The 24,818-nt window shown below is 35.6% G+C and overlaps 1 protein-coding gene and 1 long non-coding RNA gene across 3 annotated transcripts; one reads left to right on the top strand and one right to left on the bottom strand.

The window, feature by feature from the left end:
- Positions 1-4,127: 4,127 nt before the first annotated feature.
- Positions 4,128-14,377, top strand: LOC127881328 (uncharacterized). The gene is made up of 2 exons (XR_008050011.1): positions 4,128-4,373; positions 9,445-14,377. It is a non-coding gene; the product is annotated as an uncharacterized LOC127881328 (long non-coding RNA).
- Positions 9,477-24,581, bottom strand: LOC127881325 (uncharacterized). 2 transcript variants are annotated; one of them, XM_052429086.1, is made up of 4 exons: positions 24,457-24,581; positions 24,136-24,265; positions 22,160-22,353; positions 9,477-9,610 (listed from the first exon to the last, which is right to left on the bottom strand). In XM_052429086.1, exons 1-4 carry the CDS (start codon positions 24,549-24,551, stop codon positions 9,583-9,585), a joined length of 447 nt encoding a protein of 148 aa, XP_052285046.1. In that variant the 5' UTR covers positions 24,552-24,581; the 3' UTR covers positions 9,477-9,582. The 2 variants fall into 2 exon arrangements, with proteins under 2 accessions (XP_052285046.1, XP_052285044.1); XM_052429084.1 differs by lacking the exon at positions 9,477-9,610 and adding an exon at positions 17,655-17,782.
- Between the last annotated feature and the right edge of the window lie 237 nt (positions 24,582-24,818).

Below are 24,818 nucleotides of genomic sequence, written 5' to 3'. Positions count from 1 at the left end.
GGGCACTTTCATCGCGCAGTATTTTGTGAAAAGGGCACTTTCAACGCGCAGTTTTTTGTGAAAAGGGCACGTTCGAGCGCGCGGGTGTTTCTGGAATGCTTTCTATTGCATGTTAATTTATATGTTATAAATAATTGTATTATTCCCATTATTATTAAACTATTCAAATATAATGTCTACAATGAGGATTAAACTAATTACCATGTAATAAGAGATTAATGAATTATCATATGTAAAAAAAAAACTTCACACGATACAGTCATTGTAGTTTAATTGAAAAACGCATCTTACAATGTGAGATGAGTTCTGGGTTCAAGCCCCAGCAGTGGCCTATCAAGTGTGAAATACAGAGCCATTATGATTAAATATACACAGTTATTTCTTTAAATAATACAATTAAATATAAGCAATAATGTTAAAGGGGCATTGTTGCTTAGCCATTTTTGTAATTGTATTGTGATTTTTGGCCAACTTTGACATTGAATAACAGGGTTTATATACATTCCAAGCATAAATGCTTCTGAATTTGTAAAAAAAACAAACAAGTTGAAGTTTGCAGAATATTAAAAATTTGCAACTTTCTCATGTCTAAAAGTAAATGCCACTTAAAGTTTAAATTTTTGTACAAAATGACCCATTTTGTGCTGTCCATTATCGGTTAATGTTTTACGCTTTCAGGTTCAAAAGTGCTCATTCTGTAGCTTGTTTCAACCATAATCTATAATGCAGCCAAGTTTCAGCAGATTTGGCCCAGTGGTTTTGATTTTATACGCCGTGCCTAGCTTTAATTGAGTATTACTCACTGATTTATGGATAGAAAGAGAAAGTCACATGCTTGAGTACATTTCAACCCATGCGCATTGAACGTTTTTTGGCAAAGAAAAAACAGTGGAGCGATACAGGGCCATCATGGCCCTCTTTTCAAATGATACTTTTTGGTACCCCGGTATACTTTCAGGTACCCGATATTTCCTTATAAAAAAAAATGGTACCCAAAATAGTTTGTACCCAATTTTTGTTCATAACCAATTGTTTTAGTACACACATTTTTTTTATAAGTGCCTGATAAAAAAAATTCTTTCAATAATTGAGATCATTGAAAAATTTAGTAAAAGCACAGCATTGATGTTCTTTAATGGTAATTTTTAGTGGAATAGTATGTTACAAATATAACAATTTATATTAATTACAACTATTGTATTAATGCATTTAGATTAGGTGACATCTTAAAAGGTGGATAGTCATTCATTAGATGAGATAAGCACATTCTATCATTGAAAAATATATAACACTTCTATGACTTACCATAGTAATATAAAGAAGCATAGAATCTGTTGCAGGTCATAAAATGAAAAACTGATGTTGAAGAAGCTATACAAATATGTTTCACTGTCAGCACTGATAATTTCAAAATAAAATAAAATTCCCTAGGCTACCTACCTACCTACCCTAGTTTTTTTGGTGCAAATTTAAATATTATTAATATCATTTAGTTAAATTATTAAAATATCAATATGTGATTACATTTGCTAATTATATTATTTATAATGAAATAATGTGCAAGGACAGTGCAATTCTGTTTAAATTAGTCTATATTAGCTATAAGTAAAAATGAAAATTTCAGTGACATCCAATAATTGGATTATATACATATTAATGCATGAATTCCACCAAATGACCCTATTTTATTGGATTAAAAAACAACAAATAACTACAGTTCCACAACCCAGCCCAAGTTTACTTAAACTGAAATAATTCATCAATTGATCCTATTTTATTGGATTTAAAACAACAACATGTATAAGATACTCAGTAAGATTTTGAGAATATTCCATTTATTCCAATAGTACACCAAGATGCATTTACAAATGATTTAAATGCATTCCTTAAACAGTTTAACAAAAAAATATGAACTCTAAATCCAAAGAAAACAACAAACAAGCTGCTTCATAGATAAAGTTAATTAAAGATTTCATAAGGAATATAATCATTTTGATAATAAATCAAGATTATACTTCAACCAAACAATTATACATTTATTGGGGGGGGAAGCATCAGCACTAAAACTAAAATGGGGGAGGGAAATGCTTGTGGAAAAAACGTCATGGGGGAAAATGTCTGGTGAGGAAACATCTTGGGTGGGGGGGAGATCGTGCGTTAATCCTGCTAAGGGTGACAGTATTGTTAATGGGCCTTTAGAAATATAAAAGAAATAATTGAAGGAAAGTACTCATTGGTGTATGCCCAACCAGAAGCATTTCTGAGCACAACAATTGGAAGAGCAATATTGAGTACATTTCAAAAAGATATCATATAACTGTTTCATGCATTGCTGTTGATGAAGCCCACGTGATCATTGAATGGTAACTTTTCCAATTTTATACTTATTATATACTCTATAATCTAGCTCTTTTGTCATAAAATGGTTTTATTATCCAGCAGGTTTTGTGTTTAAACCTCACAAATTTTCTGAGACCTAAGTCCCATCATATAATCATCATCACAATCATCAGCAGCATTATCATATTCATTATCATCATCATTAGCAGCTGCATCATTGTGTTGTATGAGCAGAATTCAATACAAATAAAAACACAACGATTACAACTACTACTACTGCTAATACTACTAATTAATTAACTACTACAACAAGAACAACAATAACTACTACTACTACTACTAATACTACTATTACTACTACTACTACTATTACTTACCACGCATTTCCATGTGCAACATAATTTACCTTATTACAAAAAAAACATGGACTTTGCAAAATGACTGAAGATGCTCTAAAAAAAATGCAAATTCGAAACAAAACAACCTAAGCAATACATAATTAGGAAACACTACATTATTGAAACACTGATACCTAGTTCTGGCTACCAAAACTTTAAATGTCGCTTTTTATGATTTTTGACTGGTGCGACTTTCAAGGCGACTAGTAGTAGTACATGTCTGTCAATACTATATAAACTGTACGCTGAAGTTTCTTTAGCTCAATGTGACACCTTATGTACCAGTCCTTTTATGTACCAAGCCTTTTATGTACCACTTTGAAGCTTTATGTACCACCTATATATTATATAGGTGTTATAGTCCATTAATTCATAGCAGTATGAATGGGCAATAATTATCTGTGCAAACAACTTTGATTAATTTGACTCGAATGTTGATTTAGTCAAATTTGAGTTAATCAAATATTGTTCCCACTATAACATTGCAAATGCAATTCATTGTACTGAATCAATTTGTTCTTGCTATCAAAAAAGTTTTAGTAATTTGGAAAAAAAAATAAACATGAAAGAAGAGTACCAAAAGACTAAGCTAAGCATATTTATTAAATAGTTAAACATGCTGTTAATGTATCTTTTTGTTTATACATTCATAAACTATTCTGGTTATGAATACATTTAGTAAATTATATAAAAATGAGCATAAACATTGAATGGAAAACATACAATATTATGTTAAGAAAAACAAAGCTGTAAAAATCCTACCTGTTTTACTTTGAGTTTGATATTGCGATTAGCACATTTAGCATTTTCAGTATCTACTGATCAATAAATATATGAAAGTGCCAAATGTTCATGATGAGACATGATGATACCATGACGACCTCCTTCAAATGTTTAATCCATTAACTTCCATTTGATTTCATCCCTAAATAATCCTCTCACAAATAACATGTATGTTAGATTCCTTGCAATGTTCACATCCGTTTATTTTGAATCGATGACGTCCTCAAAATTCAACAGGACTGCAGGTATTAAATTGTAAATATGTATTTATTATTTCGAAGATAACCGTCATTGCAACGTGATTAGTGAATATTACATCGATAGGCTGGCATGAATAGTAGCTCCTTTTGAAGCACAAACTGCATCCAAGAATATATCATGGCTGACCCGGTTTGATGAGGCCTGTTTTTGATAATAATTAATTACTATTTTTACTTCCGTGTTCATAATGTTTACGGGCGCCATGCTGGAAATAGTCCGTTTCCCACAATGCTAAGCGCGCATTTACAGCGTTGACACATTGGGTCTATACCGGGAAAAACCACGCGCCAGTTTTGGCGCCTTACGTCATCCCTCCGAAATTTTCATTGGCCAATTCATATGTAAACGTCATTGTATTCGCAAAAAAAGCGGTAAACTTTAAAAGCCAGACATTCAGGGCAAAGCGCGAAAGTAATATGTCTCGGATATTGGGAAAAAAAACGCGCGTGTTAGTCAGTTAAATAGTTAGATAGTTACTCATTTTGTTTAAAGTTCATAAATTTATATTGAAAAGTGTAAGGCAATAATAACTTAAACGGACTAATTGCAAGATCTTCCACAAAGTGACCAACGGACTGTCAGATACTAACGGTAAGAAAACATGCAGTTTATTGTCAATATTAACAAAAATCTGCGCAGATTTATTGGCTTTACGTGCAGATTTAAAAGGTTAAAATTTATTTCATATACCATTTCAGCGAAGTTGTAATTAAAAGCTACAAACTTTTTTTAAAGCTTGGCTTATTTGAACTTGCATTTTGCATGCATCTCGGTAGGGATACAAACATTAGCACACTGGGGGTGTTTACTTCAAAGTTAATAAATACACGAGTGAATATGTATTTTTATATCACATTTATTAATATATTATACTGGGACAGTATAATAACACTCATAAGTTTGTTTACATTTTAATGGAAAATCAACACTCAACCGTCAATACTTTTATTTCTGACACAACGTCGTACTATTTTTAATATCACAAACCTCTGTGATTAAACAAAATTTAATTATATGTATGTGTATTACGATTGAATGAAACCTATATATTATTAATATTAGCAACCCCAGCAGATCTTATCTTATCAGTGAAAGATCTAAGAAAATCAGCTAATCTGCATAGTGGTTCCATTGCAAGTTATTTTTATAAAGTATCTTAAATAAAATCAAAATAATATAAATGCAGATTGAAAGAAAAATAAATTCTCTTTAATATGATATAAATTTTAATAATATTTAGTTTATATTCGCTGCTTAACAATCTATATTGGATTCAAGTACAACGTCTGTGCAAAGACCTATCAATATACATATATTGTATATTGATAGGTCTTTGGTCTGTGTCCCATTTCCTTTGTTTACTGCATTTTCGAGTACCTGCGCTGACACCCGGTTGTTTACAACACATTTGCGACCTGACAAGGTCATTTGAATATTAATGAATGATATATTTATGTTCACCAATGAAAAACGTTTCCGATGATATTCGCGAAATTGTGCTATGTTAATTCTACGCGACGAAAAGTAGTCCAAAAGTCTATGAAAGTTTCTTCAAAATATAATGTTTTTTTTATTATTTTGCATAGAAAATCACAAAATATTAGCTCTGATGTTTCTTTTGGTACCAGAATTATAAATTGGAAACGATATAAAGTACGTTGCATTTAACATTAAAAAGCACGTGTTTGGGAATTTTCAACTAGGCCAGAGGTCGAAATAGCGGCGCCATATTGGAAAATTCGATTAAGCTGGTAGCGTGATCGATAACCGTGATTTCTTCAACAATTACTTTATATAAACCTAGAAAAACGATAGCAATCAAATTGTAAGTTATTTTTTATTTTAATTATGTTATTTTGTATGTTGATTTCCCTTTATTCATTACAAGACAGACGATCAAATTTCATTCAGATTGGTCGTGTGGAAATTCGTACTGAGTTTCAACAGTCTGCTGTCAAAATGCCTCTATTTATTGCATTTATGTTGCGTTTTATTGCCCAGTGTCTAGTATCCAGTGTGTTTTATCCCTAAATGTAATGCATGATTAATTATTATGTTGGTCAGTACAAAAGGCCTACTGAAAACCGCCGACGGCGTCTTTGTTTTATTGCTCAATCAAGCAGCGATAATATCTTTAGATAAGCACGTGTCGTCTGTCAAAACCATTATTTTATATGTCAGTAAATATATCGAAGTAATTCTCGTAAATGATCTCGGAAATGGGACTTGCTTTAAACTTTATTATTACGATATTAATTTTCATAAGATAAATGAGAACCAAACAAACATACACAGACAACATAAAATATAAATAATTATGACAAATTAAATGGAAAAAAAGCGGTTTATTTTCGAAAAATCACTTTTACTTTCTCCCAAATTTCCAGAAAATGACTTGTACATATTGCATAAAATCTAAATATAGATGACGCTGTTAATTGGTCGTTGTAAAAGAATATTCATGAACTGCACACGGCACTTTGTGTGCAATCAGATACAGTACAATAATTGTTGCAATATTTAACGAACTAAAAAATGATAATGATACAGCGTTTATTTTATTCAAGGAAATGTATAAATCATTTGCAAGATACCCCGATACTTAAATTGAAATTCAATACGAAGCTTTTACATCGTTAGCTGCGCTAAGCAGTTTTTGTGTTTAAATAAATACACTCACGCCTATTTTCGCACGCTTTTTGTCCAAACAAAGACTTGGCACGAAAATATCATGGGCATATACATGTATTTATTTCTGGCTACAATTTGTAACAGAACATTAACTGTACACGATGCGCGCACACCACATTAATTTATTTACGCGTGTTGGACTACCCTTGTACCGATTGGACACCTATTTGATCAGATCTTTAAATATAAACATATGCCGAAATTCATGTGATACTTTAGAAAAATGTCCGATGTTTGTGTTAATGAGTTTTTTAAGCACTTTGTCGTCAATATCAATCAGAATTTGCATTTGAAAATGGACATTGGGAATATACGGGATTATCGCAGGGCTCAACATTAACTGAAAAACCATTACCAGTACTTACAAAATCTACTTGCCCTGAACGTAAAGCTGCTTGCCCAAACATGAAATATCACATTAACTGTAAATCTCATAATTTTTAATAAAGATCAAGATGATACACCACAAAACCTTTTTTCTTTTGAACATTTAACAAAATGATTACTGCAATTAAAGTCTAAATTAAATGCTCTTTGTTCTTTTTTGCACTTGCCCGGGCGGACAACTAGATTATAAAATAACTTGCCCGGACCCAACTTTTACTTGCCAGGGGCAATAGGACAACTGTTAATGTTGAGCCCTGTTATCGGGTAATGGATAGACAAGGACAAATTCGCATGTATGCGGTAATCGATAGAGACGGTAATAAATGCATGTATCGGGGAATCGATAGACTCGGGATTACACGCATCTATCGGGGAAAGGGTTAAATAAGTCTGTGGTATAACATTTTTCTTTATATAAACCCATGCAAAACAAACACTGCCCAAACACAAGTTACAGCAACATTTTTGGCCGAGCTAAAATAGAGCCATGGGTATTTCATTTAATTCTTTAATTGTATTAAATGACGATTGAACTACAACTTTCTTACAAGGCTCTGAGCATTCAGTTGCAGATTTTGTGATTGACAGCCCTGGCATTACTTCTGTTGCTGTTACATTTTGCTGCGTAGTACGAGCCTGTATGTTCAGGGTTACTCGCGGCAGTAATTTCGGAAGATTCTGAGCGTTTCGAAAACATCGATGATGTCGTTACACATCCTTTAGCGTTTATTTTTCGTGTTTTTTAATATTATATTTACTAATGTGCGAAGCCATGATTGAAAATAAGTGTCTACAGATATGGTATAGAATGTGTATTGTGCGGCTCTAAATACTCTTTTGTATAATGCGGAACAGTTCGAACGTCATCGCTGAGTGTAAATGCATCCGGCAAATACACCAAAAATTCTGTGTCACTAAAGGTTTTATTACGTTGCGAAGGAAGGGAAGTCACTCTTTCGATATAAATTATGTTTACTTTTTAAGGTTTTGGAAGATTATCTATTTTGGAATTAGGAAAAACGCAATCAATATTCGATTGGGAACGGGTCTGTTTGCTTTGGGAATGCCTCCGTTTCCCGGAGGCGCAGACAGTGCTGAAAAACCCCTGCTGTCGGTTGATATTTTAAAATATTTTATGAATAACCTCAGTAATTTTGCGGCGTCGCTTTGCAAAAACGGTAACAACATATTTTATAAAAGTTCATATCAATATCAATATTGAACACATTAACAAAGTAGACATACCGTTGTAATCAGAAATCATTGAACTACTCGAAAAGTATAAAACTCAAAATCCAAATATTTTACCATAAGGTGGATTTTGTCACATCGCAGTATCATATCACATGTCATGCCAGTATATATATATATATATATCACTTGACAACTTTGGTTGCGAGCACCGGTTCCACGTGCTTTAAACTGCTTCTTGCCATTTATGCAACTGTATAATTCCCAATATTTTATTTCTTCCTTGAACACTCTATTTGGACACCTACTTTTAGCAGCTGCAAGACAACGCGAACTGCGTCTGTACATTTGAATTTTGTTAGCACTTTGATATTGTTCTATTTTACTCTGGAGACTTAGAAAAGAGGGAAATTGTTCCCCAACTCGAAAAGAGACGGCCACCATACTGTATGCTGGTATGTGCTCATATTGCACTCAATTTGTAATTAAAGGTAATAACCATTTCCAAAAATGCGCTAAAGCACGTCAGAAAGCACATTAAAGACACTGTTGGTCCTATTGAAGACAATTTAAATGTTCACACTTACCTTAAATTGTTTGCAGAAAGTAACTTCCATAAAGGCAATTACTAACTGTACACGTGGAAAACAGACGTTGTTTCAGTTCGGTAGATGTTTCAAAGTTTGACACGCTGAGTACACGCACATGCAAACTACCGAAGTTGTAAAGCCTTACCGTGTGTAAAGTTTGCCTTTGTTCATTTTAATATCTTAAAGTTCAATCGAATCAGCAATTAATACAAATAATTAAAGTTATTATATAAAAGTTCTTCAAATCAGCAATTCCTCCAAATACTTCAATTTAATTTAAAATGATACATTTCGAGGCAGAGCATTTTATTTAACAACGTAAGTATAATACATTCAGTATTGAAATACAGAAAGGTAATATTTTTTGTCTTATCATAAGATTATTTATTTTTTTAACAATTATTAAATTAAAATGCTCCCATCCGCGAGACGACAACGCTTTCACTATGTACAGAAGCAGTTATAGATTATACCATAACCGGTGTTACTCGGTTATTATTGCTGACCTGAACAATGTAAACAAACAAGTCCTCTCGACCGGATAAATTGCATTTGATTTAAAATTAATGTAAATACTTTGTTGTTATTGATCTAACATACGTGTGGAACAATTTAACTATGAAAAAGGGCATATAATATGTGAAAACGGGAGGTCCGTACCTGTAGCAAAACCCTAGTGGTTTTGGCTAGAAGTACGGATCCATACCCCTAGAACGAGATTCTAGAGGTACGGATCCATACCTGTAGTCACTTCCTAAACAGTTGTACATGTAGATATAAACCCATATTTTTTTTCTCAATAGATTCAAAACAATTATGAATAACAACAGAACTGGAAATACCCGCGGGCGTGGGAGACCAAAGAAACGACAGTTTCAACAGAAAAAGGTATGAATACTTACCTTAATACTTACTTACTTGACAACAGCGCTTTTATCTGTTTAGTGTAGCGGCCCTGGCCCCCTCACTCTGGAATAAATTAGTTGCTCATTTAAAAAAAAATTAACCAAATTTTCCTTATTGAAATAAGCAAACACGTGTTGTTTTCTGAATGTTATAAGTAGTGTAAATGACATTTTGTTAAATTTTCAGGAGAAGCTAAAATCTGTTTTATTAACATAATAAATACTTTTGAGTATTTCAATTTTATTATCAGTGTTATAGTAAAATTTGTAAAACAAAACACAACTACAAATTGAGATATCATTAAAAACAATACGAAGTTAAGAAAGAAGCATTTACCATAATTTTATCACTGAAATATTTTGAATGCAAAAAGTAGCATAAGTGCTCTTAATGTATTTCGGAAAATATGCTCTCCTGAAAAATATACAAAATGTTAGTTACAGAAGTTATTACATTCTGTACACGATATGATTGTCTTCACTTAATATGTAGACTTTTTTCTGAATACTTGAAATATGTGTTGATTGATTTTTTTTTAATGATAATAGAAAATTAAACTATTTACATTTATTATGCACCCCGTCGAAGAAGAGGGGGTATATTGTTTTGCACATGTCGGTGGGTCCGTCCGTCGGTTCGTCCACCAGATGGTTTCCGGACGATAACTCTACAATGCTTAGGCCTTGGATCATGAAACTTCATAGGTACATTGATCATTACTGGCAGATGACCCCTATTGATTTTCAGGTCACTTGGTCAAAGGTAAAGGCCACAGTGAGTGAGTGACTCTAAATAGTAAAATGGTTTCTGGTTGATAACTCAAGAATGCTTACGCCTAGGATCATCAAACTTCATAGGTACATTGATCATGACTGGCCGATGACCCCCATTGATTTCCAGGTCTCTAGGTCAAGGTCACAGTGACTGGACACAGTAAAATGGTATCCAGATGATAACTCAAGAATTCTTATGCCCAGGATCATGAAACTTGGGAACAGGAACATTGATCATGACTAGCAGATGAACCCTAATCATTTTCAGGTCACTAGGTCAAAAGTCAAGGTCACAGTGACTCTTAATAGTAAAATGGTTTTGGGATGATTACTCATCAATGCTTACGCCTAAGATCATGAAACTTCATAGGTACATTGATGATGACTGGCAGATGACCCCTGTTAATTTTCAGGTCACTAGTAATATACCTGCTTTATGTTCCCAAAACATACAAGTTGTATCAATCAGTAAAATTTATCTGCACCAGGGCCCTCACATTACTTTTGGGGAAGGGGTCCGCAGCCCTTAGGAGGTGGAATTTTCGCGGCGTTTCCCTTTTTGGGGGATTTTTTTACTTACTCTCTCATTATTTCATTTGTACATGTTTGCACTATATTCATTGCATATTTCATAATTTAGTATGTTTGAAAAAATTAAATTGAAATAGATTTGAGATATAATAATCAGGAGACACATCTTTCTATTAAAAAAAAAACATTTTTTTTTTTTAAGGGGAATTTTTTCCCCCAAAAGGGGAAAAAAGTATACTTTTCAGGTGGGGGACTGCCGCCGAAATTCGGCGGCAGATTTGATAGATTGAGGGCCCTGTGCACAGAAATAATTCCCGTATTACACTACTAACAAGTTTTCCAATTCCATATAACCATACTAGCCGGACTACTTTTAATGAAGTAACTTTGAAAAAAGAAAATTATAAGAGCATTCATTCTTCGTTAATTATGAATGCTTAAACTCATTTTTTATTCCCCCGAAGGAGTGCATAATTATAGTGCACTGTCTGTCCGTCTGTCCTTCCGTCACACTTTTACGTTTAGATTTAAAATTTCTTATAATTTGTATGTAACTTCACATTTAACCTTCACAGTTGGTATGCATGTGTATATGGACAAGGCCTTTCCATACACACACAAATTTTGACCCCTTTGACCTTGACCTTGAACTTAGGGTCCGTGTTTAGCTTTTAAAATCTTGGTTTAGGTTTCGAAAAAGTGTTGAATGTTATAAGTAATGTAACCGACATTTTTATACATTTTCACTTTTAAGCTCACTTGATTGCTCAGGTGAGCTTTTGTGATTGGTCTTGATCCGTCGTCTGTCCGTCCGTCGTCCGTCCACATTTGATTGTAAACAGTCTAGAGGCCACATTTTTTGTCCGATCTTCATGAAACTTGGTCAGAACATTTGTTCCAATGATGTCCTGATTGAGATTGAAACTGGGTCATGCTGGGTCAAAAAGTAGGTCAAAAACAAGAAAAACCTTGTAAACAGACTAGAAGTCACAATTTTTGCCCAATTATCATGAAAGTTGGTGAAAACATTGGTTTTATTGATATCTCGGACGAGTTCGAAAATGGTCCAGATCAGTGAAAAATCATGGCCCCCAGTGCAGTCTTTCCGAAATACCGTCGGTCCTCGGATTGTTCTGGTAATAATTTGGAAAATCCGGAAATGATTCTAATATTGACAGACCTGGTGTCCGGTAGTAAAATTATGGCGAAATTTGGAATTCCACAAGCTATTTCCAGAAAAGTTTCTAGGCAAAAGAGGCAATATACCGAGTTATTTATGAATACTCCAATCATGTAAAACATTTTTTTCATTTGTTGCATTTAGAATGACGTACAGTACAGGCAACGTGTACTTTGACAAACGCCACTCGTTGCGGTGTTCATTTTACGGTGTTCGCTTACCAAACGACCCCCGCGATGGGTGTTCAGATCAAATATTCGCTGGGGCTGTTTTCCATAAGGTGGAAATAATGTTTTTTACCAAATTTTCGAAATTGACATTACAAACACGTGTCATTTTCTGAATGTAAAAAGTAGCGTTACTGACATTTTGTTATATTTTGAAGAGAAGCAAAAAACTGTTCAATTAAAATAATAAATTTTTTCGTATTCAAATTTTGTAATAAGTATTATTATAACACTTGAAAAACGAAAAAAACTCCAAATTGATGTCTTTATTTTTAATTAAAAAATTAAACAAGGAGCAGTAATTATATCATAATTTCAACACTGAAATATTTTGAATTCAACAAATAACGTAAGTGCTCTTACTGTATGTCAGAAAATATCGGAAAATATATATTCTTGAACAATTCACAAAATGTCAGTTACCCTAGTTATGACATTCAGTAGATGATATGTCTTCCGATGGAGACGGCTCTTGTTTTTAAATTAAATGATTCAATTTTGTATATAATAAAAGGAATGTTACGCAAGTCAATTGTTACAAGTGCTTGTATCAGTCTCGTGGCTTGCGCTTTGATTGTAACCAACTTGTATTGCAAGCCGGAAAGAAAAAAATGCGAGTTAAAATTTTAACAACTTGCAATTTTTTTGCAAGTTGATAAAAAAGTAAATTATTGGAGTCCTGAGTCTGACATGCTACGCACTTGTACCCAGAGCTCCAGATAACATTTTGGTCAAATTCTTATTTTGCCCCCTATTTTAAAAATTAATTATTATTTTATCCCCTATTTCTAAAATTTTATCTTACATAACTCCTTATTTGTTAAATTAATTATTTCAAGCCAGGGCTATTGCTGTGTCCATGGCTCAGCTGTTCTCCCGGACAATGAACCTGAAGGTTTTTAACCGATTCAGATTCACAGTCATTTACGCATGAGCTTATAGGTTCATGAATTATTGACAAAACCATGCTTTGGTTATTTGGTTCTTGAGAATCTGGTTGAATGAATTCATGTGGTGTGAATTTTTTACACATAAAGGCTTTTTTTTGCTTCCGAAGCTTCAATACACCCCTTAAGTCGCCTCTTTTGATTTTTTATGTAATGACCATTGGAAATCGGAAAAAAGGCCCAAATTTTTAAGGAAAGAAAACACTGACATGGGTGTTTCAATTATGTCGACAAACATGTCCATGAAGGTGCTTCGTCTACCATGAAAGTCGCAGTCGATAATACAGTTGAGATGAGAGCAGCGCTTCCGTTAGCTTTTAAAAGTTGGAAGTCCTGAATTCCAAGCCTAAAATTTTGGACGTCCCAGACATAAATTTCAAAGTCCCACTTTTATTTTAGAATTTTAATACACGTACATGTTCCAACTCTATCCATTACCCGATAATCCAGTAGTATTACGATTTCTATTTTCAAAACCAAAATACGGACAATATTGACGTCTGCTACCATCCGCCATTATACACAAGTTGAATTATGGGATGGGGGAATTCCCATTGAACATGCGTTAATCACGTGACGCGATTTGAGAGAAACTAGCGAAGATATTTCGTCAATTGCAGTCCATGTCATTACCATCTGCTAACAAATCAGAAATAAATAAATAAAATACCGGAGAAAATCGGTACCAAATGAACATTTCCGAAATGCCGAATTCGTTCTCAAATGATCGCGCACGCGAACAAATTTTCGTAAATTGATAATTTGTCGGTTTATTTGCTATCTCCAGAGCCGAGATTTCATCGCATTGGCGATCAGGGGATGGGTTTATTATGCAGACTGCTTATTTTCAAATGCGTATAATCAAAGTATTATCCAAAAAAATCAGGATTTTACTATTCACGGAAAGTTACGAAAATTCTAGCAACAAATAAACATTTCTCGTGTATTTCGTGTACAGATGAAAATCATGCAAAAATTAGACTTCATGCACAACGTAACGTCATTCTTCCCGCGGGGAAAGCGTGGACTCTAATATTTGATTGCTGAATAAAAACTTCGTAATGCAGAGGTCGCTTATATTGCTAATATTATTGTATACAGCTTCACGTGGGGTCGGCGTGTATTCGGTTGCCTGAGAACTGATTGGCTGATGCGCTTACCAAGAAGACTTTGATTGAGAGCTGGAAAAATCAATATTGGCCACTCGCTGAGAAAATCATTGAAAACAGTAGCTCTTGTGCGGAGTAAACGGTCTGAATAACCCCATTTACTGTTGACATTTGAACGTGTTGTGTATTAGAAAATAGCGTACATTCATGCGGATTATCGGACGTCCAAGGGACTTCCACCATTTGCATAATTGACGTACGACTGCCAATTTCGGGCGTAATTTACGCCAGGACGTCCACTAACGGAAGCGCTGTGAGAGTAGACAATGATGCACATGAAAGCTTTCCAAGTCTTGAGTTGACATTTTGAATGAAGATTACTGTGTTGATGTGCATGGTTGCTTTGTGGATTATCAAAATGAAAGAGACTTAGTATTAAATGCTGCTAAAATCTTATCTCACAGAGTGCAATTGGAATTATTCATGTTTATTTTATGCTTTCCGATGGTTTATAGAGAAATATCAGTGAATTAAATCTGATAATTTCACTGTTTCAAACAATGAAAATTATCCGTTGAAAATTAATATTGCAGGAAGGAAGACCAGATGATGTTGTTAAAAAGGATAAGTATATGGTTGCTCAGTCTACCACACAGGAAAGTATAGAAAAATCCAATGCTAATACAAATGTAAATAAAACAACAACAAAAATTTTAACTTTACAAAATTTGCTTACTCTTGGCCCAATTAATGTTTTGTCCGTCACAACTGACTTTGGTCTACAGGATTCTGTTTTTGGACCCTGGGAGTATAAAAATGATCATAACTGCATCGTAAAGTATACCATTCAAGGCTCAGACATCAGTCATTCAATTCGCCTTGATAACATGTTAACAAGAGGAATACCAACTACTGAAAGATCATCCCTCGCTTTCCGTTGGTATTCATGGATTCGTTTGAAGGCCATTGCAAATCAAAAAAACTTACCAATAAACTCAGTGCTGACAAATGAGGGTCAATTTCTTTCACTTCTACACGAAGTAAATCTTTATTACACTAAATGTTCAAAAGCTTGTAGAGATGAAGGCTTAGAGCCAAATCGTGGACCACAATCCCATGAAGATGCTTGCAATTTAGAGCGCCTTCATTATTATGGAAAGGGCACAATAAAATACTACAGAAAAACAACTTTCTTGCAGCTAGTTGCAAAAAGATATGGAGAAAATGTAAAGGCTGAATATTTGGTAAACCCAACTACACGACTCATAAGTTGCACAGACTATGAGGAAATATTAAGGGACGTTCATTCAGAAATTATCCACAATTATTCAAGACACGAAAAGTTGTTAAAGAACTTTGCTGGGCCTCAATGTAATGAGGATCGTCCTAATAATGAAAGGATCAACTTTGATGTCAAATTTACATCTTCCTCTTCTAAGGCAAAACAGGAACTTAAGACAGACTCGGACTTGCCTTTACAAAAAGTATTAGAACCAACAGAAGCAGACACGAGCGAATTTTACCTTAGAAAATGCAATCTTTGCAGCAAAGTCCGATGGTTAGGAAAGAGAGCAGCTGAAAAGTTTGTCTTGGGCTCATATGTATATGGTAACCTTCATAAACAAGTACATTTCTCCTGCAATCTGCTTCATGGCACTTCATGTGATGAGGAAAATGACATTATTCCTCTTCCATGTTCTGAACAAAGTCCACAACTATGGGTAGCATACAACAGTCTGCACGAGTCAAAACTGACACCAGTTGCTTTTGTGTTGAAAACAATAAGCGAAGTTAGTGCAGGTGTTGAACATGTTCAGATAATGGCAAAATATGCATGCACGAGTCAAGAATTTGACATAATCAAAGGCATGGCAGTATACACTCAGTCTCTGCCTTCGGCATGTGTGAAGTTTGTTCAATCTTTGACAACTGGTCGATTTAAGTCTTATAAAGAAATCCCCCATTTTAAAAAAGGAAAGCTTAATATAACAAAACCACGCGAAGCTCTTGTTTGTCAATCATGGTTAGATCATAGCGAGCTGTCATCTGAAGACCCATCTGCTCGGCACACTGTGCTAAATCTAAGTGGAATTCGTGATCTCCATGCAACATATGGTGCCATGAAAATGATTCATTGCTCTCAATGTGGAATGTGTTCACCAGGATTTGAAGCAGATGCAGATAAATGTATACAGGTCCCTGAAGCTGGCCAACAGATTCCACTGTCAAACTCTTTTCTTCTGCAAGCTTTAAAACAGTCTCAGGTCTTAGCAGGGTCTAGTGTCACTCTCGACTCAGCATTTTCAAGTGCTATAGTTTATAATGATGAAACAGTAACAGGGATTTGTACAAATTGTTCAAAATTTTGTAAAATTGAGGATGGAATTGTAACATTGCTGCACAAAAATTCTGCTGCTGAAGAGAGTTCTCAGGGAACCACTGTTGACAGTCAGCAATCTATTAATGACAATATTTCAAATATAAACCCTTACGGTCCTGAAAATCTGATGGCTCTTGATATTTTTCAAGATGAGGCCTCATATCAGCATTCAATGTTCATGGACACTTTATCGCAGGCTGAAAAACTAGTTCTATCACCGATCCATGCTGTAATAGTTATATTGCGTTCTCGAACTAATAATATCCCATTCTCCAGATATGGATCAATATCTTTTGCGATAAAAGAACCAGTCAAAACTAAAGCTCTTCCTTGGCACACTTTTCAAAAGTTGCCATTTGTTATCATGGTCTCTAAGCAAGAAGATGGAAGCATTAATGAAGCTAAAATTAATATGGCAAAGATTGTTCATGCAAAAGAGCTTATGGAGCGTGAAGTGACTTGTCCTGTGTATGGTACCAAAAGACCATTTTACAGGTACTGTGATAAGGTTCATACACCTTTTACAGTAGCTGCCATGGAGAATCTAGCAAGTCAGCTATCAGATACAAGCACTGCTGTTTACCCAAATGGTTTGAGAAAAATCAATGTTGAGCTAATCCATGAGCGGGCTTCTAAAAGATTAACTATTCAGCTGTTCTCTGAATGGATAAACTCTGGTTTTATTATCGGAAGTGGCATAAAAGATGCGATTCTAATTGAAAATCAAAAAGCCACATCCAGCTGCCTTAACATGGAACAAATTGCAAATCTAATATGGAACGATCTAGCAAAGTTCATACTAGAGAGTCAAACTAATGACAAACTTAACCATGATCAAGATCCAAATGAAACCATAAAAATAACACTCACTGATGTTGTCTTGTACGGTGTTCAGAGGAAATGGCTCAATCCTAGCACAGATGTTTCAAATGCATCACAAAAAAACATTGAACAGGTATTATTACCTGAAGATGAATTGAAAAACCTAACCTACCTATGTTGTGAAGAAGTAGAACTTCTCCTAAGGGAGAGCAGCAATGATGAAGGAGATTCAGGTAGTGTTGCACAGGGTGGAGTTTCTAACTTGTCTGAAAACCCAGAGCAAATTCTCAAGAATGGAATGCAAAACACAGTGTTACAAAGGATCTCAGCACCAGATGTGGACCGCCAGAACCCTGTTGCTGAGGATACACAAGGATACCTACAAATGGCTTTCCCGGATGTCTTCCTCACTGGTGATGCATGTCCACACCAAGAACGTCCTCGTAGCATTAAAAATAAATCAGGCAGCTACAAATTTGCTTACCTGTATTGGGTATGCGCACAAAAACGAGCGATGGTCAATACTGAGCTTCAATTTCTAGTTCATAGCATGATTAAACGAGAACATAGCAAGGGAAAGGCCAAGCTCGCTCTGAAAAGTGATGCCTTTGAAACAACTGGAATACCTGTAAAAGAGGATTTAATGCAAAATGCAGAGCTTCGTGACTGGACCGTATCAAACCTAATGATGTTCAAGTCATCAATACCGGATACAGCTCCATTCTGGAAAAGGTCAAGGGATGATGCAATAGCTGTTCAACGGGATTGGGAAGAAAGTGTTCCTTGGCGAAAAGACAAAATGCCAATGTCAATTATGCTGTTCCAGACTCGTGCTCCACCGTATAACCATCACCCGGCAATTCACAACGTCTGTCCAGGTACAGAGACCCTCTCCATCCAGAGTGACCAAGAATTTTTGGAAGGTCGGCGAAGAAACGTACTACAGTATCCAAGCATCGTATCGTTTATGTGCGCATTGATGGCAGAGCTGGACACAACGTTTTTATCAAGAATTAGATATGATGGTGATGCCTTTTTTACACGGTTTGAATGGGGTGCAAATGCCAATCCACATGCTCATAGGCTGTATTTTAGTCGTGAATTCAGTCAGCACATGGACAGCTTGAAACTTAATATACAAAACTGCCTTCAGAGTGCCAAAGATGAATGTTTAAATACTGGCCAGGATCTCGACAATCCTCTTGTTCAAGACACTATCCGTACTAGGGTACTCGACTGTTGGGATCATGCTAGGAAGGATTACATTGAATATATGCGACCATTCTACACCAACTGGAATGCAGGTTTACTAGCAGATGGTAAAAACAAGACATTTGATTTCATCTATGAAAGGACCTCCGCCATCTGCAGACTGAACATGGCAAGTGTGATAGACAATGCCCTCACAACCGGTGATTTTTCAACATTGGACACAATATATGTGACTGTTGTCAATGGAACATGTCGCCACTTAGGTCATACAGGAATAAACGATCAGCCTTCAAAAACAGATAAATGTGCAGTGGTTAAGAAAAAGCAATCAACATGCAAGGAAACAGGGAATAAACAGTCCACAGAGGTTATTACCTGTAAAAGGCGAAAACCGCAACCAATGAATAAAGTACCCACCATTGAGCCTGACAAACACAATAAGAAAATTTTTCAACTTCAGTTTGAATGTAACGACAAATGGTTTAATGGTCATGATCCTTTTGAGATTCTGCATGTTCTTAGCAATGCTGATGACAAAGCTGTTGTGCCAGAGTTTCTCAGAAAACCTCCAGTAATAGAGGTTAGTTGTTGCCAAAATAAAGACAATGGGGTGCAGGACTTAAATCTTGAGTTCTTTTCAGATACTGGTGACTCTGCTACAGAGTATGTAACTAAATATGCCTTTAAAGATGCAATTCCCACTAAAACATCTAATGAAGTGCTCATAACTGCAATGGAGAAGTTGCAAGATGGTGAACCAATAAATCAAGGTGCTGTTCAAAAAATGTACAATAGCCATGCCATTGCTGGAACAACATCTATCTTTCAGGCAACTCACCTCAATCAAAATATCCCACATGTTCTTTCAAATGTTAACATCAAAAGTTGCAGTGTATCTGGTTTGTCTCTGCTGAGAACTGACTATGATAAAAAAGATGGCGAAGATTACATTCTCCCACCTCTCATTAAACAATTTGATGGGCGACATGGCACAACAGCTGTTTTCATCGAATGTGGCAAAGAGTCGCCAAAACTGAAGGCAGAGATACAATGCAACATGTGTCTACATCAGTTTTGTGACTTGTTTGATGTTAAAGAAATTAAACCCAATGATGGTGCAAGATTCTTACAATTTAAAAGAAGAAGTACTGCAAGAAATGGCAGATTGAATGCATTAAAGCTCATACCTTGCCATGGTATAAGAATGGCAAATCCCCGTGGAAAACAATATTGGCACTATTGTAGAACACTCTGCCTTTGGAAGATTCCTTGCCACAAAACTACTGACTTCTCACCAATTGCTGAAGATGCAGAATCTTTAAAGAAAGCTTGGATTGATCTATTCAATCAAACATTTCTTGATGGTAATGGACTTCCACCATGGGCATACAAATTTTGGAAACATCACCATCTTCCTCGAAACAACAACTCTGATTCAGATTCATCCTCAGACGAAGATGTCGAAGAAAACCAGCAAGCTTGTGCAGTAGATGCAACTGATGACACTAATCTTAGCAAAATTAAAAGCAGTAATTACGATTCCGCTTCAAAACCGATAGCACGCCCCGGAAATGAACAGTTTTATCAAAACCCCGTTGATCGCTTGCGGTCTGCCCCGCAGCAGGGCATAGATTCCAAGCCATGTTTCAGTGATTCTGACGTTTTAGCCAATCCTGAAGGTGTTGATTTTATGAAGAGCTGGCTAGGAGAGAATGTTATACCTTCTATGGCTGAAATACATGCTCATATTTCAAATCTCACAAACACACAAGGAGTTTTGTCAAGTAATTCATTTGAAGCATCTTCATTAAATGATAAACAAAAGATGGCTCATGACATTGTTGTTGATTATGTTAAAATTAGATTAAATTGGGAAAAAAATAAACAAGCACCTCCCCCAAACCCCTTGCGTCTCATTCTAATGGGCAATCCAGGTACTGGAAAAAGCTGGACACTAAAATGCATCATAAGCAGTGTAATAAGCCTCTTACAATCTAACCCTGATTCAGATGCACAGGTAAGCACTTGGACAGACAGAATCAAACTTGCAGCTCCCACAGGAGCTGCATCAAGTCAGATGTACTTCAAGTCAGAGACTTTGCATCGACTTTTTTGTATACCTGTCCATCTAAATGAAAAAGATTTGCGTCTGGAAGAAACATCTGCCACATATTCCAGACTTATGCTCAATTTTGACCCCAAAAAATTCTTTCTCCTCATTGTTGATGAGTTTTCCATGCTGTCACGAGAGATGTTTGCCTTTGTAACTGAACGACTGATTCAGTGCAACATTGATCTCGACAATATTGGCATTGTTCTTATTGGGGACCCAGCACAGATTCTTCCGATTGCAGCTGAACCTCTCTGGAGCGCTCGTTCTTACACGCATGAAAACAAAAAATGCAGTTCCCTTTCTATTAATGGTTTGATAAGGTTTAGACAGGTCTTCAAATTTCCACCGTTACAAACAATTCCAAACTATGACAAATGGCAATCGTTAACATCGCCTAAAGATCGTCTTTTATCAGAAGATATTACTGCTTGTCGGAAAGATCTGATGCTGGGCCAATTTGATGCTGTGTTTTTGACTGAAGTCAAAAGAACAGATGTTGATCCCATTAGTCAATGTTTCACTGGAAAAGTGCTTGTCAATATGAGGTATGGTAAAAAATGCAGGGAAAAAGAAATGCTTTTCCTTAGAAAAAACTGTGCAACAGAACGTGATATGAAGATGGACGGGAAGTGGAACAGTGCACATATCATCCATGGGTATCATTTTCATTCAAAAAACCATGAAAATAGGTCAACTGTTGAGTCTGAAAACGCAAAAGCTCTTCTCAGACATCACAAAATAACAGGAAATCCGATAATGCGAATAGACTCAATACATCGTCCAGCAGCAAAAGAAAACAAGCTGAGAGCAATGTCTGCAAAAGAATTTGAAGGTGCCCCACCCAGCTGGCACGCATGCAGGGGAATGAGAGTCATGCTCTTACGTAACATTGCTCCAAGTATAGGTCTCTACAATGGATCATTACATACTTTGGTGGGACCAATATATAACAGGGACAGCATTGTTGCTTCTTTAACTAGTGCAGATTTGAAAACAGGAGAATTACAGGACTGCATTACTACAAAACCAATCGATACATGTGGAAAAGTACAGCAGATTCCCCCAAAGAGTGTATTGCTTTCTGTTGATGATGTTCCTTATTGTAAGGATACTGTTGATGAGTTTCCTTCAGGCGTACACATGACCTGTAAGTTTCAGGGTCCTAGTAACCCACCAGAAATGCCTGATTTTATGGTAATACAAGCTTCCAATTACTCGGGCCCAAATATTTTAAGATTACCAGGATGCGAAAATTATGTCCCAATTCCTCCTGTTGAAAGTTACAAACAAAAAGCTGGGAAGACAAAGTCAAACATACCCATGATTAGAATCGCCTTGCCACTCGAAGGAGGAGATGCAGCAACAAGTTTTAAAGGACAAGGAGCTAATTTCCCATTGGCTGAAGTTGATCTGGATGGCTGGTTTCATGTGCCTGGCATATTCCTGGTTGCCATTTCTAGGGTTAGAAGTCCCGCCCATCTTCATATACGTACTTTTCCAAATTACATGGACCTTAAAGTACAAAGGCTTAAGGAAAATGTTCTTGATGCACAAGCATTTGAAGAAGCCGTAAAAGTTAAGTCTGAACGCATGTACCGACATAAAAACTGTGGCGACCCATTTTGGACTACTCATTATAATGATTTGGCAGACAGTATCATAGATAAAGCTTTTGCAAAAAGGTTAAGTATCAAAAAGGACAAAGAGGAACTGATTCGCATCGTGCAACTTATGTTCATAGACACCGATACAAATGTTATTATGAGAGTGCTTGAAAAGTTGATCGAAACCCAGGAATATCTGGTAGCTGAAGCAGCACCACACATAAGTCAAGAGGATTATGAAACCTTGACTAATTACCAAAAGAACAAATCTGTTAAACCAAAGGTTTTAAAAAGACAATTTGACGATAAGTTATCTCTAGGAGGCCCATCATGTGACATTAAGAAAAGGAAATTACCAACCCCAAAACAAAAATTGTCACCTCTTGATCCCATACCTAATGAAAATTTGCTGTCCCTAAAAACTCGACCTGATATTTCCAGACAAACATTTAAAGGTTTGCAAAACAGTGGAAATAATGTGTGCTTTTTGAATGCCCCAATTATAGCTCTTTGCCATACCAGAAGTTTTGATGCCTTCTTAAGGGAGTGTCAATACTTGCACCAGCAATGCTCTGGTTACCACCTTCAAAATGAGATTTGTCCTCTTTGTGCACTGAATGAGGTTGTAAATCGTGCCTATCGGCATCACAATTTACCCCTAAGGGATCTCCCTAAAATGCCAATTATAAAACTAACAGAGTCCCTGCTCCCTGGTTGGCGCCTAGGAATAGAACACGATGCGGATGAGTTCCTTGTTAAACTTTTTGACCGTCTTGATCAAACATACGATTGCCAAATTCACAAGGGAACTGTCAAAACTACAAAAACATGTCAAAGTTGCAGTTCCTCAAAAATCAAAGAACAATTCCGATCCCAAAGAATCTTAATCAATCTTGTAGATATAGAAGAAGCACAAATACGTATACAAGAGGGCATTAACAAATGGCTAATGGAACAGAAATTGCTTAATTGTGAACATTGTGGTGAAAAGTTACATGAGGTCAAACGTGAATTGGTCAGACCGCCCAGTCTCCTGATAATAAATATTCATCGTAGTGCACAAAAGAGAATCTCTCTTGATAATAACATTTTTATTAACAACGAGACCTATGAGTTCAAAGCGTCTGTCAATCATCACCACCAACACTACACTACTGTTGGGTGTGTTGATAATAATCACTATATTTTTTACAGTGATGAGCGTGTTCAATTGTGCCACGGAAATTTAGAGGAAACAGAACAACAAAATTTTTCCATAAATACAGTGAGAACACCACTTGAAGAATGTGCCATTGTTTTAATCTATGAACGACAATTGCATTTATAACTTAAAATTACATCTGGGAAATAAATACCATGTCTCTAATGCAACAAATTATATTCAGAAAACATGAGTACATGCATGTATGTAGGCACCTAACATACAACTGCTAGGCACATATAATCAATTTTGTTTACATAAATCTGATATTACAGACAAAATCATGTTCACCATCATATCAGAGATTTACGTATTAAATGCAAAGAGAGCCTGCGACGCAATGGATGAATCATCTTCGTCAAATCTATTTAACATATAAACAAAAAACAAAATATCTACAAACATGTCAAACAAATATAATCCCAATAAAAAGGTTGTCGGAATAAACATAGAAAATTTGTATCAAAATATAAATAGACTACTTATAACCTGTATCTTGTCAGCCCACTCTGACCCATCAACAATAGCCACGAGAGGTGTCGCTGAGCAGGGCATAGATGACAGGTCCCTCGACGCAGCGTCATCGGCTTCTTGTCTATTCGCCCTGCTCTGGCTGCATCTGTTGAAAGGCACATAAAATCGACAATTTTTACATAAATCTGAAATTACCATCGTCAAATCTATTTAACAAATAAACAAAAAACAAAATATCTACAAACATGTCAAGCATAAAAAATATAATCCCAATAAAAAGGTTGTCGGAATAAACATAGGAAATTTGTATCAAAATATAAATAGACTACTTATAACCTGTATCTTGTCAGCCCACTCTGACCCGTCAACAATAGCCACGAGAGGTGTCGCCGAGCAGGGCATAGATGACAGGTCCCTCGACGCAGCGTCATCGGCTTCTTGTCTATTCGCCCTGCTCTGGCTGCATCTGTTGAAAGGCACATAAAATCGACAATTTTTACATAAATCTGAAATTACCATCGTCAAATCTATTTAACAAATAAACAAAAAACAAAATATCTACAAACATGTCAAGCATAAAAAATATAATCCCAATAAAAAGGTTGTCGGAATAAACATAGGAAATTTGTATCAAAACATAAATAGACTACTAATAACCTGTATCTTGTCGGCCCACTCCGACCCATGATTTCAATCTT

This window comes from Dreissena polymorpha, chromosome 5 (genome assembly GCF_020536995.1).
Source record: "Dreissena polymorpha isolate Duluth1 chromosome 5, UMN_Dpol_1.0, whole genome shotgun sequence".
In the NCBI taxonomy this organism is placed as follows: domain Eukaryota; kingdom Metazoa; phylum Mollusca; class Bivalvia; order Myida; family Dreissenidae; genus Dreissena; species Dreissena polymorpha.
This window is presented reverse-complemented; position numbering and strand designations above follow the sequence as displayed.

Bases quoted from the DNA above. Each gene is read 5' to 3' on its own strand.
- LOC127881325 (XM_052429084.1), bottom strand. From the start codon at position 24,551: ATGACGCTGCGTCGAGGGACCTGTCATCTATGCCCTGCTCGGCGACAC. The intron at 22,354-24,135 runs GTTATAAGTAGT...TTGTACTTTAAG, and splicing joins AGTGGGCTGACAAGATACAG to GTCCATGTAATTTGGAAAAG. The intron at 17,783-22,159 runs GTATGTTTGACT...CTGGGTTTTCAG, and splicing joins CAAGGCGATTCTAATCATGG to ACAAGTTAGAAACTCCACCC.